Here is a 14,353-nt window from a genome sequence, read left to right as displayed (position 1 = left end):
GAAGATCTAGCTTTCAAGAGATACCGTGAGATGCCTGCAGGCGATCAGATTCAACCAGTTGAAGCTCCATTGGTCCAACAACAAGGATAGCCACAGGGGCAGCCTTTGGGACCACTGGTGGGATAGTCATAGGGATCCAATACAATAACCAATACTAGCAATTCCTCAGGAGCAAGAAATCTAGTGAGATCTCAGGAAACGGAGCAGCAGGGGTAGGATGAGGAAAAGTTGGTAGAACCTCCCACGACTACTGGTCGAGCCAGCAGAGAGGTTCCTCAGACATTGAGAGATGCAAAGGAGTTTGTTGGAGCTCCTAGGATGAGCAACAAAGAGTGCAGACAACCTGACAAATATCAAGCATTGGTAGCTTAGGTTGCAAAACCTTCCAGCTTTCAGGAAGCCACGCAACATCAAGTATGGGTAGATGCCATGGTTGAAGAATAAAACTCTATCATGACGAATGATGTTTGGGAGGTGGTGTTGAGGCCTGAGGATAGGTCAGTTGTAGCTTCTCGATGGATCTACAAGATCAAGTGGGTCGCAGATGGCAATGTGGAGAAGTACAAGGCTAGGTTTGTGACAATGGGGTATGAACAGAAAGAAGGGATAGATTATGAGGAAACCTTCGCTCCAGTTGCCAGATATACTTCTATTCAATCAATTATATCCCTAGCAACTCAGATGCGATGGGATATTCACCAGATGTACGTCAAGAAAACATTCTTGAACGAGGTGATAGAGGAAGAGGTGTACATTGAACAACTGGAGGGCTTCAAAACTCATGAGAGGTGCACTCATTTTTGCATATTGAAGAAAGCTTTATATGGGCTCAAGCAGGCTTCTAGGGCATGGTATGGTCAGGTCGAGAGCTACTTTCAGTAGATGGGATTCATCAAGAGTAACGCAAATCCCAACCTTTACTATTTGATGGTAGAGGGTGAACCACTCATCCTAGTATTGTATGTGGTTAATCTCTTCTTGATAGGATCATCAGGGCTCATAGAGGATTGAAAGAGGAACCTCGCAACATAGTTTGATATGAAGGATTTGGGGTTGATGCACTATTTCCTTGGATTGGAAGTGTGGCAGAAGGATGGGGAGATCTTCCTAGGGCAGGAAAGATACACTACAAACATTTTGAAGAGATTCAAGATGCAGGATTGCAAACACATGTCTACACCCATGATCACTAACTGGAAGAATATAGATACATTAAATGATAAGGATGTCGACCCCACCATGTGTAGACAACTTATCAGTTCTCTCATGTATCTGGTCAACACTAGGCTAGATATTTTCTTCATAGTCAATACCCTCTGTCAGTGTATGGTAGAACCGAAAAGGGTATATTGGGTAGTAGCAAGGCATATTTTGAGGTATGTGCGTGATACTGTCAAGTATGGGTTGAGATATACCCGAGGGGATGATGTTAGACTATGTGGATTCATAGATGCAGATTGGGCAGGCAGTTCAATGGACATGAAAAGTACCTCTAGGTATTGCTTCAACATTGGATTAGGGATGGTTTCTTGGTGTAACAAGAAGCAGAAGTTAGTAGCACTGAGGGCAAAAAGCACGGCCACGTGCGAAGCTATATGGATTCATAAGCTGCTATTAAGCTTGTTCAAGCATAGGATGGAGGCAACCAATGTCTACTGTGATAATACGAGTTACATTAAGCTCTCTGAGAATCTAGTGTTTCATGACAAGTTGAAACACATAGATATTCTAGATTCATTTAATCAGAAATTGTGTACAGTGTGGAGTGGTCCAGCTACAATACGTTCCCACATAAGAGCAAGTTGCAGATATACTCAAAAACTCTAGAGAGAGCTAAGTTCGTCTATTTCAAAGAACAAATGGCTATGGTGGAAAAATTGTTTCAGTATCAGGGACAAATTATTCCAGATGCTTTTGAGTTGCAGTAGTTGCAGTTGCAGCAACAACAAATGAGAGGGAGTTGCAGGGAAGATGCAGTGCTGGCAACAGTATGCAATGTCAGCAGCAGCACAGATGCAACATCATAGTTGTGTAGTGGTTGGTGAGCAGTATGGCCATACATCAGCAGTGTGACAGGAGGTGATACAGAAACAAGGTGTTGTGGCAGAACGTGCAGCACTAGAGAAGAACACGGTCATCGCTAAGAGGGAGTGTTAATTTATGTAGCATCGGATGTGTTCTAGCCACGAAATTTGTTGGAAAGGCTAGAATACATGAGATCTCCAAAACCCAGAAATCGTTTCTGAAAATTCCACTTAGAGATGGCTTAATTAGATTATTAACGAATTTTGTAATATTTTCGAAGTTTAAACTTAGAAAAAATGGTTAATTAATCAAAATCAATTAAGTCAAGGCGAGAATTCTCTAGAAAATCACACAGATTGATCCATAATTGATCTGAGCCATTGATTAAGATTTAATCTTGGTCGTTGGAGTCCCAACAAGTAGATATAAGAAGGGATTGATTTGGTGATGGAGAACACACCAATGCAGATACTCAGTTGCCTAGGCAGTGCGATTTTCTCAGTAGCAGAGACTCAACAGAGAAAATAGAGCTAAAAGGTGAGTAGCCAATGGTAGAGGAGATCAGCAACATTTTTGAAGGAAGTATTCTAGTTCCAGGAGAGGCAGTGAGAGGAAGGCCGAAATTCCTAGGGGTTTTGCGCAAGCACTGCACAAAGCTTGACGCTAAAGGATCTGCATGTGGCTAGGGAGGCAATTTTGGGGACAAAATTTAGTTGATGGGTGAGAGAAAATTCTCACAATAGTTTTTCCAGTATTTTTCCTCAACTTAGATTGCTAGTAGAGCATCTAAATTATTGTACTGAGAATTGTTGTTGAAGAATAATAATAAAACCCTCATTTGTTGCACTAGTTTTCCAAAGTTGGGTTTTTTCGGGGACAATTGTTCAAAAACAATCATGTTAACTTTTTTTGTGAGTGCTAGAATTTCTCAGTTTCTAGTAGTTTATTTTTCGTAGTATTTTTATGGCGAAATTTGCAGTAGAGATTTTTTCGTTGTTCGTATGTGCAAATAAATTGTTAAATTAAATGAACAATTAGGATAATAGTGTCAAATTACTGCAATAAATGAAATTTTCACAAACTACAATAATAGGGGTGGGGAGATCCTCTCCTTATCCCTAATGACCTGCACCTAAGAATTTATATGTATCTTTGTTTCCAATTTCAAAGTGGTTTGTTGGTTTTAGATTTATTCTTTTCTATTTTATATATACATAATTTCTACATGTAGGGTGTCGTTTAGTCATTGTAGGGTATCTTGCACTTGGTTTTCATTTAGAAAATGATTGAGAGGTAGGTTCTTGGATTCCGCCTTTGAAACTTTGGATGAAAGAGTGCTCCCTTTCATATGTAGTTCTAATAGTTTAGTAAACTTGCAAACTTGGGTAGCTAGGAGAATGGGGTTTGTAGATATGGATGCCTCTACCTCATTATGTATACTTTCCCCTATGTTTGTATGTGTCCTGCTCACCATGTAACCCACTGCCATGATTGGTTTTCCCTATGATTTTGCTCCTATCATCATATGAATGCACTATGTTCTTGCTAGTTCAAAAGAGGGGGAGTGTTTGATGGTGTGGGTATTAATTGCGAAAGGAATGAGAGAGGAAGAAGGGGGTGTTGAGAGGAGGGGTAGGGATTGATTGTGAAGGGAATGGGCGAGGGGGGAGTATGGTGTTGAGGGGAGGGACGGGGCAAGAGACTAAAGAGGGGGGTGGGGGTGACGATGGGGGTGAAGCAAAAGGGACAAGGAGGGGGTGCAAGGGAGAGAGAGGAGTTAAGGGGGAGCAGGGGATGTAATTTATTAAGGAAACACCCTCATGGTGGCTCCTTTATGACATATGATATTGCAGAAGATTTTAAGGCTAGGTATTGACTCCTCCTTTTTAATGGTTCAATCTGATATTTTTATGAATCAAGTGACTTGATTAGATTTAATTCAATGAGGGCTAGATATTAGGCAACAAATATGTAAAATTTGATAGCTCCCACAACGATTTGTGTGTTTCAATGGTGGCAGAAGTCAATTCGGTTGATTTGAGGGACCCAAGGATTGAGTGGCTTGTGGTGGCAACTCATGGTGCTTCATATAGGTCAACCTACATATGACTTTTGTGGTGGTGTGAATTTAGATCCCAACTTGAATTCATGGTAACAACCAATGAGGGAGTGGAAGAGGGTAAAGAAAATGTAAAGGGAGATGAAGAATATAAAATAGGAAGAAGAAAAAGAGGAGGTGAGCATAAGTAAAGGAAAGAGAAAGATAAAAAGTGAGAGGGAGAAGAAGCATGAGGTTAAGAGAAAGGAAAGATAATGAGAAAGCAGAGGGAGATGGAAAAGAGAAAAGGGAAAAGGAAAAGGGGAAGAAAAGGAAGCGGGGGAGGTAGAAAAAGATGAACAAGAAGAAGGATGTACAAAAAAAGGAAAGGGAAAGAGAAGGAAGGAGGGGAAAAGAGAGAATAAGAAGAATAAGAAGAGGAAGATATAGAATAACAAGAATAAAAGGAAGAGGAAGGAGAGATAGGAGAGAGAAAAGTAGAGGAAGATGAAGGAAAGATAGGGAGAGCAAAGTAGAGGAAGAGGAAGATATCTCTATGCCTTAATACCCTTGTTTTGTTTTATAATTTTGGATTTCATTTATTAAACCCTATGGCAAAATGCATTCTAAATCTTCAATCCCAAACACCTCCACATTATTCCCAAATTACATCCACTCGCATAAGAAGTCTCAAATGAGTTCTACAAAATTTTAAAAACTGGGGACAACGAGAAATAGTATTAGATCATTTTTTATGAAATCTAATAGATCTAGTGAAGGACCTTCAAATCTCCCTTCACTATTACTATGGAATGCACCATAGACCTCCCTCAAATCCAACAAGCTCCACCTCACAAAATCATGAAAAAATGAAGTGAAAGCAACCTTGTCTTTTCTTTTTATTTCCAAAATTTGCAAAGATAGTGTGACTCAAAGGCGCTATTTATGTGACATATTTTTCCACTTGTTAGGGTTTTGCATTAGTCTTTTTGCATTGTGATGCAAACTCCAATACTCTATCACATTTTACATCGCTGCCCCTTCATTTTTCATCTTGATACTCTCAAATTGATAATTTTTGCAACAAAAAGTGTGATAATTAATTGTTATGATTATTTCAAACAAAAATATGATTATACTATGCAATTAGTTTTTTTTCATTATTAATAATAAGAATGAGCCTTACGAAGTTAAGTGAAAAGATTGTCTTCAATTATACTAAGAATTTGGTTAGATTCATAATTAGGGGTGCTTAGTTCAAACACATTTGGGTTAGGTAGACTAGTCTCAACATGGGTGGGTTTACTAGGGATGACATACATGAACCTTGAGAGGCCGCCTAGTCTAAATATGGGTGGGTTTACTAGGGATGACATACATGAACTTTGAGAGGCATCTCTTGGGTTTTCCCCACAACATTTTCATTATATTAAAGAATAATAATTAATTAATCAAGAAAGAACCCTTGAGCTAATAGCCCCAAGTACATTAAGGGCACTTAAAATTTGTCAACTTGTACAGGTTTATGTGCAAATTCGGTGACAATGTAATTTGAATAAAACTCATTAAGACATTAAGTTCCATATGATAGATTTGCCAACTAAGTTTATTTGAATAGAACTCATTAAGACATTAAGTTCCATATGATAGATTTGCCAACCGAGTTTATCTCTAGCAATTATGAAAAGTGTTATGTGTCATCCTCCTCACCAAGATTTCAATTCTTGCACCACCCTCAGATTGAGGAGAAATGTCTAACTATTTCGTATAAAGTATATTTCACAAACCAAAAAATTTCAATATAATAAACTTCATTAAATTAATGAAAAATTATTAATAATTATAATTAACAATTCATTGAAAATTTTAATATTAATCAAGTAAACACATAATGGTATTGAATATTATAACTTGCTTTTATTTTTTACATTAATAGTAGTGAGCTGCTCTACAAGACCGTATGGAAGAGAAGTTCCATAAATTATCATGCAAATATGTTTTATTAAAAAATTAAGAAAATATAAATACACTCCATCTTAAATAACACAAAACTAAATTAAATAAAAAAAATAAACAACAATCTAGTTTGAGATGAATATAGAAACTAGAAGTTATTCAGCATCAAGATTAAATCTGGATAGAGGATAGATCTAAGCAGGTAGTATTACAATAGTATTTATGGAAATATACATGCATGTGTGTGCGAGAAATGGAATCATCTGTCGCTAGGCTGTTAACTATCTACTGCATAAAATGAGCAAGGAAGAGAAAATTCGAAATGAACTGGCTGAGTCGCTGGGCAACATGGAATTTGTTGGTGTAAAGACGTCCTGTTGAGAAAGCTTTTCGACGACCCGGCTGATGGAAGGTCTCTTATCCTTTTCTTCCTGCACAAAGAGCAGTGCTGTTTTCAGGGCTCTCTCGACCTCATCCACATCAAAATCTCCATGCAACTTGGGATCCCCTACTTCGTAAATCGCTTCCCCCTTCCTTCGTCATTACAGACACCCACTGTACCAACTGTCCATAATTTTGGACTGTTAAACTGATAACGAGTTTGGTCCCGTCACCGTCTCTAACAAAACAATCCCGAAGCTATAAACATCCACCTTGGCTGTGATTGGCCGATTCATCCCCCACTCTGGTGATAAGTAACCCCTGGGCCCCTCGAATTGTGGAGGAGAATGCCTGATCTCTGTCTACGAGCTTTGCTAACCCAAAATCAGAAACCTTGGGACAAAATTTCATGTCCAGAAATATGTTCTGGGGTTTGATGTTACAGTGCAGAATCCATTCCAAACACTCTTCATGGAGGTAGACTAACCCCATGCGAGTGACCACTGCAATCCCAAATCATTATTTCCCACCCAAAACTTTATCATCGTTTTCTGCGAACAGATACTTATCCAGAAATCCGTTTTCAACGTACTCAGAAACCAGCAGCCTCTGATTTCGTTCTGCACAGAAGTCAACCATACGAACCAAATTCATTTGATGGACTTTCCCAATCATATTCATTGAGTCATTTCTGCCCAGAACTGATCATGACCTTGGGATACTCCTTCCAGTTGCTTCGCCGCTACCACCTCACCAGCTGGAAGCACCCCTTTGTACACAGTCCCAAACCCTCCTTCCCCCAGTTTTACCCTGAACTTATCGGTCGCTTTCTTCAACTCTGCAAAGCTGAACTTCTTGAACCCCCCAGGAATCACTGAGTAACCTAGAAGATCATAGCGAGAAACTCTATATTCTATAAACATATACAGCCATCCAAGTATTATGCAGACCAGTTCTGCAACACCAAATGAAATTGCAAACCCTAGCGTATATTTCACAACGCTGCTTCTCTTTTGCTTCTTGTATTGGCCTGTCTCTGTCATAGTGGTAGTCAAAGCCGAACAATTTAATGGCTGAGATGCACTGGTAGAATTAGAAACAGAAAAATCATTGTTAGAAACTTTGATATACATGTGGTTCAAAACACCAGTAGATCGAAATCCATTGCCAAGAAAAGCCTTAGGGTAACAAGCTCCGGTGCCATCCAATCTATATGCAAAAGCTTCACATTTGCTGTCATTCATGCACAGAAATTTGCAGTTTTCAAACGTGGTCTCAGTTTGATAGTAACTTAGATCATAGCCATAATAACCTGTATGTGGAAGATAAACAAGCTTTGGACTGGACGAGCTCAGTTGTTTCAGTTGTTTATTGCACTCGCAACCTTGGAACCAATCTGCGGAATCATTCCTGTGAAAACCAGAGGGGACAGATACAGCGGGGAACAGGGGTGTATATGCAAAGACCGTTGATACCACAGAGGCCACAAACAGAACACTGATCAGGAATAGCCATTCAAACAATATTTCGTGTACCTTTCTCTTCCACCAAGCTGTATAGTCTGAGGTTTCCATCCATGTCCAGAGTTAACCTTCTCTTGGGAACTTCTCCATAATCCGAGGCCTTCAAGGTAAAGTCGTCGCTTGACTGGAAACTACCGAGGTTGTTAAACTCCGCTCGGTGGCTACTATTGTATGGGTTTCTGCAGTTCTGAAAGTTCCCAGGCGAGGAGTTGGCCAGCAGTTGCTTGATATGACTCATCCCTCGAAAATTAGTCCAATAACGTTGTCGCTATCAAAATACAGACGATAGTAGCCTCTGTTAAACGTGGATTTCCCTTTTCTGTATATTAACTGCCCTGTATTATTATTGAGGAACTGGAATGGAAGAAGAGTATCGGTTGGATACCGGGAGCTTTCCCACAGAAACTGATCACCTGAAGAGCTGTGTAACACTAGATTACCTGTTTCTAGAAGAACAAGCTTTTTGACATTCTTGTTACCGGTGATGGTACTCCACGGAACGCTACCATCTGCATCCCAGAGAGCGAGGTTTCCATCTTTCTGCAGATAAAGACAGGAATGCCTTCCGTTGATTTACGTACTACGCTGTTGGCTACCCAAGCCACTGTTCGGTCGGGTGTCTGAGTGTACCATATGGCAAAAGCATAAGCATTGTTGCCCACTCCATAAAATACAGCAGAGAAAGTTTCATTAGGAGAAGCCAGGCAAGTTGTGTTCTGTTCAGGGGTGAGTGAAAAGCCCAGGCTCAGCCGATCTCTTTTAGTGGTGCACTGATTGTTGAAATTGGGAATTCCAGAAACAAGCCTGCAAGTGAAGATAAGATAAGATAATAATTTTTATGTCCAACTAATAACCACAAAGTAGGTCAAAGGGACTGTTGAGTACACTAATGTATATACAAAGCGGGAGAACCAAACAGTCTCCTATAAAAGATACAATGCATGAATTAAATCAACATCTGGCCCTAGCAGAGAAGATTCAGGAGCTAATAGGTTCAGACACATCTCTCCTAACATCTAAGGCTGAACGAATAACACTGAAGAAACTCAACAAAGTCTGTTGGCCCAATGAGGCACGGATGGAAAGCGCAGAGTGTCCACTAAATCGTTTACTGGGGGGGTTTACACGCTGCTGAATGCTGGATGACCTAGTTCGTCTCCCAGGAACGGATCTGAGACCGAACTGCTGCTGAGATCTCATGTGGTAGGGCGAGGTCCCACAAATCCTCACTGATTTGGAGTCTGGATACGTACTGGTATCAATCGATCTCTTGGTGCCCTTGTCTGAAGGTAGTACCCTGAAAAATGTTGTGATCCTCTGTGTGGGGTCTGGTCTGATGGGACGTTGAAGAATATGTGCTCGGAACCTAAGAGCCTCCTGCATATATAGGGCCAAACATCTCTGATCTTGTTACCGGAAAAAGTCGGCAAGGGTCTGAGAATCTCTGAACAAGCAATGAAACCTTCCTCTGATCTCGTACTAGAGAGGGCATCCAAGAATGAAGTGCAGCTCGGTCTCCACTTCCTGTAAATGACATACCTAACAGAGTCTGTCTAGTCTATCCACCTGGTGGTCCGTCTCTACCCGAAGTCTATGAGAGCCTACTTTGAACTAGCCTACTCTGTCTCTAGCCAAAGTCTATGAGAACCTATTCTGAACCGGCCTAGAGAAATGCAAAGAACATGCAACCAGTGGTGAAACATATATTGGGATTGAACAATGAGCCTGTCTCTCAACTGCAAGAAGTGCTCAGCATAGAAAGTCATCTTTGGACACAACCCTCTTGGAGGATTGACCCAAGTGAGACATGTGAGCTGGTTACAGAACAAATGCCGGCAGATTCACTCTGTGTCTTCCATTATGGTCAAGCTGAACCCCAATCTGCTCAAACCAGAGGAAGGGGACTGTTATCCTAGCTGCTGCAAAATGTCTGAAATCCTAATGAATTAGGAACTTGTCTTGCTGTTGATAATCTGAATCTCCAGAAGGTCGTGATATCTTCAAAGCCATTCAGAGCAGAAGATTTTTGCAGTTTCTGAGTACCAAAGGCGTCATCCTTTACATTTAACAACTATCAAATTAGAATTTTTCTTACTCTAGTATTAGACAGGGCATCTTAATTGGGCAAGAATAAGGGCATGCTCAAGAAAGAACCCTTGAGCTAAAACTCCCAAATACATTGAAAACACACAAGTTCATGTTCAAATTACATTGTCAACATACAAGTTCATGTTCAAATTCTGTGACAATGTAATTTGAATAAAACTCATCAAGTTCTATAGGATAGATGCAACCAAGTTTATCTTTAGTAATTATGAGGAGTGTTATGTGTTATTCTCCTCACCCTGGTTCAGTTTTTGCATTGCTTTTGGATTGAGAAGAAGTAATTAAAATTTTCTTATAAAGCGTATTTCACACACCAAAAAATTTCAATACAATAGTAATGACAAAAACTATGTAATAAGATTAATTTTTAAATTTAATATGATAAACTTGAAAAATTATTAGCAATTATGATTAGAGATTCATTGAAAGTGTTAATATTAGTCCATTGAACAGAGCAATGGCCTTGAGTGCTACTTAAGTATTACAATTTGTTTTTGTTATTTTATTTTTCAATTAGAATATTCTTATTAAAACAATGAAAGGATGTAAAATAACATACTTACGATTTGATTTTTTTTTTTTTTTTTTCAATTAGAATATTCTTATTACAACAATGAAAGGATGGAAAATGACATACATTGAAAGGATGGAAAATAACATACTTATGTATATGTGAAAAAACACTCTTGCATTGAGAATAGTGAGTAGAAAAATACTTTCTATTCTATTGAAAATAGTGAATGGAAAAATACATAGTGAGATGCTTTACAAGACGGTATGGAAGAGAAATTATCATTAACATAATGTTTTATTAAAAAAAATAAATACACACATTTTAAAGCAGACAATTAAATTAAATAACCATATATATTAACATTTCGAAAAATAAAAACACTATACATTCATCTTAAACTAAACTAGAATCTATCTCGTACCAAGATTTATACCTCTTAGCACTTATTAAATCTGGATACAGGATAGATCTAATCAGGTTACATTACAACAGCATTTATGGAAATACACATGCATGTGTGTGCGAGAAATGGAATGCTCTGTTGCTAGGCTGTCACTTCATAAAATGAGGAGGAAGAGGATTGACCCTCTATTGAGGAAGAGAAAATTCGAAATGAACTGGCTGGGTCGCTAGGCAACATGGAATTTGTTGGTGTGAAGACGTCCTGTTGAGAAAGCATTTCGACGACCCGGCTCATGGAAGGTCTCACATCCTTTTCTTGCTGCACACAGAGCAGTGCTGTTTTCAGGACTCTCTCCACCTCTTCCGAATCAAAATTTCCATGCAACTTGGGATCCACTACTTCCTCAATCCCTCTCCCTTCCCTCATCATTGCAGACACCCACTGCACCAAATGTCCACAATTTTGGACTGTTGAACTGGATAACGAGCTTCGTCCAGTCACTATCTCTAACAAAACAATCCCGAAGCTATAAACATCCACCTTGGCCGTGATTGGCAGATTCATCGCCCACTCTGGTGCTAAGTAACCCCGCGTGCCTCTAATTGTGGAGAAGGAGAATGCTTGATCTCTGTCTACCAGCTTTGCTAACCCAAAGTCAGAAACCTTGGGACAAAATTTCATGTCCAGAAGTATGTTTTGGGGTTTGATGTCACAGTGCAGAATCCATTCCAAACATTCTTCGTGGAGGTAGGCTAACCCCTTGCCCGTGCCCACTGCAATCCCAAATCTTTCTTTCCAACCCAAAACTCTATCATTGCTTTCTGTGAACAGATACTTGTCCAGAGACCCATTTTCAACGTACTCATAAACCAGCAGCCTGTGATTTCTTTCTGCACAGAAGCCAAACATACGAACAAAATTCATGTGATGGACTTTCCCAATCATACTGACTTCTGCCCAGAATTGCTCATGACCTTGCGATACTCCTTCCAGTTGCTTCACCGCTACCACCTCACCATCTGGAAGCACCCCTTTGTACACAGTCCCAAACCCTCCTTCCCCCAGTTTTACCGTGAAGTTATCCGTTGCTTTCTTCAACTCTGCAAAGCTGAATTTCTTGAACCCACCAGGAATCACTGAGTAACCTAGACGATCATAGCCAGGAACTCTATATTCTATAAACATATACCGCCATCCAAGTATTATGCAGACCAGCTCTGCAACACCAAATGCAATTGCAAACCCTAGCGTATATTTGACAACGCTGCCTGTCTTATGCTTCTTGTATTGCCCTGTCTCTGTCACAGTGGTAGTCAAAGCCGAACAGTTTAATGGCTGAGCTGCACTGGTAGAATTAGAAACAGAAAAATCATTGCTGGAAACTTTGATATACATGTGGTTCAAAGTACCAGGAGATCGAAATCCATTGGCAAGTAAAGCCTTAGGGTAACAAGCTCCGGTGCCATCCAATCTGTAGGCAAAAGCTTCACATTTGCTGTCATTCATGCACAGAAATTTGCAGTTTTCAAATGTGGTCCCAGTTTGATAGTAACTTAGATCATAGCCATAATAATCTGTATGTGGAAGATAAACAAGCTTTAGACTGGACGAGTTCAGTGGTTTATTGCGCTGGCAACCCTGGAACCAATCGGTCGAATCATTCCTGTGAAAACCCGGGGGGCAGATACATCTGGGAACAGGGGTGTATATGCAGAGACCGTTGATACCACAGAAGCCATGAACAGAACATTGATCAGGAAAAGACATCCAAACAATATTCCATGTACCTGTCTCTTTCACCAAGCTGTAGAGTCTGAGGTTTCCATCCATGTCCAGAGTTAATCTTCTCTTGGGGCCTTCTCCATAATCTGAGGCGTTAAAGGTAAAGTCATCGCTTGACAGGAAACTACCTAGGCTGTTAAACACCGCTTGGCGGCTGCTATTGTATGGGGTTCTGCCGTTCTGAAAGTTTGGCAAGTAAGGTGTAGGCCAGTAGTTGCTTGATATGCCTGATCCCTCGAAAATTAGTCGAAGAATGTTGTCGCTATCAAAATACAGGCGATAGTAGCCTCTGTTAAACGTGGTATTCCCTTTTCTGGATATTAACTGCCCTGCATTATTATTGAGGGACTGGAATGGAAGAAGAGTATCGGTTGGATACTGGAAGCTTTCCCACAGAATCTGATCTCCTGAAGAGCTGCGTAACACCAGATTTCCTGTTTCTAGAAGAACAAGCTCTTTGACATTCTTGTTACTGGTGTTGGTACTCCACAGAGCGCTACCATCTGCATCCCACAGAGCGAGGTTTCCATCTTTCTGCAGGTAAAGACGTGACTGCCTTCCGTTGACAGGTACTTCTCTGTTAGCCACCCAAGCCACTGTTCGGTCGGGTGTGTGAGTATACCATATGGCAAAAGCATAAGCATTGTTGCCCACTCCATAAAATCCAGCAGAGAAAGTTTCATGAGGAGAAATCAGGCAAGTTGTGTTCTGTTCAGAAGTGAGTGAAGAACCCAGGCTCAACCGATCTTTTTTAGTGGTGCACTGATTGTTGAAATTGGGAATTCCAGAAACAAGTCTGCAACTGAAGAGGAGAAACAAACATGTGAGCTGGGTACAGAACAAACGCCAGCAGATTCCCTCTGGCGCTTCCATTATGGCCAGGTTGAACCCCAATCTGCTCGAAACAGAGGAGGGCGACTGTTATCCTGGCTGCTGCAGAATGTCTGAAACCCTAATGAATTAGGCAGGTCGGCAGACTTACCCTAATGAATTGGGCACCTGTGTTGCTGTTGATCATCTGAGTCTCAAGAAGGTCGTGACATCTTCAAACCCATTCAGAGCAGAAGATTTCTGCAGTTTCTGAGTACCAAAGGCGTCATCCTTTACATTTAACAACTAGCAAAGTAGCATTGTTCTTACTCTAGTATTACGCACGGCATCTTAATTGGACAAGAATAATGGCGGGCGGATGAAATCGTGAAGTCAAAGTTGTACAGCGGAAGCATGAAGCATGACATCCATGAGCGGAAGAAGATTCGCTGAGCCTATTACAAGTAGCATTGTTCTCACTGTAGTATTACACACGGCATCTTAATTGGACAAGAAATCGTGAAGTCAAAGTTGTACAGCGGAAGAATGAAGAAGTTTGGGTGGGCCTACCCGGATACTGAATCACGAAAATGTTTGTCGATGACGTGGATGATTTCTATCGATAAGTTTTTAAGTTTTTAATATTAATAAGAACGAGCGCACCATAAAGTATCAATAAGCATGATCTTATTTTTATTTTCAAGATACATTTTAAAAAGCCGTATGATCAACTCAACTAAATTATATTATTATTATTATAAAAAATATTATTATTATATTAGTTAAAAAATTTAATATATAAATTAAATGTATAT

General features: G+C 40.0%; 2 protein-coding genes across 2 annotated transcripts; both read right to left on the bottom strand.

The window, feature by feature from the left end:
• Positions 1–6,919: 6,919 nt before the first annotated feature.
• LOC149165151 (putative receptor protein kinase ZmPK1) lies at positions 6,920–8,927 on the bottom strand. Its single transcript, XM_089429722.1, has 5 exons — positions 8,860–8,927; positions 8,403–8,727; positions 7,992–8,191; positions 7,113–7,897; positions 6,920–7,020 (listed from the first exon to the last, which is right to left on the bottom strand). The coding sequence occupies exons 1-5, from the start codon at positions 8,925–8,927 to the stop codon at positions 6,920–6,922; spliced, it is 1,479 nt and encodes a 492-aa protein (XP_089285848.1).
• A 1,950-nt stretch (positions 8,928–10,877) lies between these two features.
• On the bottom strand, positions 10,878–13,865 carry LOC149165150 (putative receptor protein kinase ZmPK1). Its single transcript, XM_089432252.1, has one exon. The coding sequence runs from the start codon at positions 13,599–13,601 to the stop codon at positions 11,088–11,090; it is 2,514 nt and encodes an 837-aa protein (XP_089288378.1). The 5' UTR covers positions 13,602–13,865; the 3' UTR covers positions 10,878–11,087.
• Between the last annotated feature and the right edge of the window lie 488 nt (positions 13,866–14,353).

This window comes from Pinus tabuliformis, chromosome 5_1 (assembly GCF_031772625.1).
Source record: "Pinus tabuliformis cultivar Carrire ecotype Pingquan chromosome 5_1, CPIR1, whole genome shotgun sequence".
NCBI lineage: Eukaryota > Viridiplantae > Streptophyta > Pinopsida > Pinales > Pinaceae > Pinus > Pinus tabuliformis.
The sequence above is the reverse complement of the archived record's forward strand: the minus strand, read 5'-3'. Positions and strand labels throughout refer to the sequence as shown.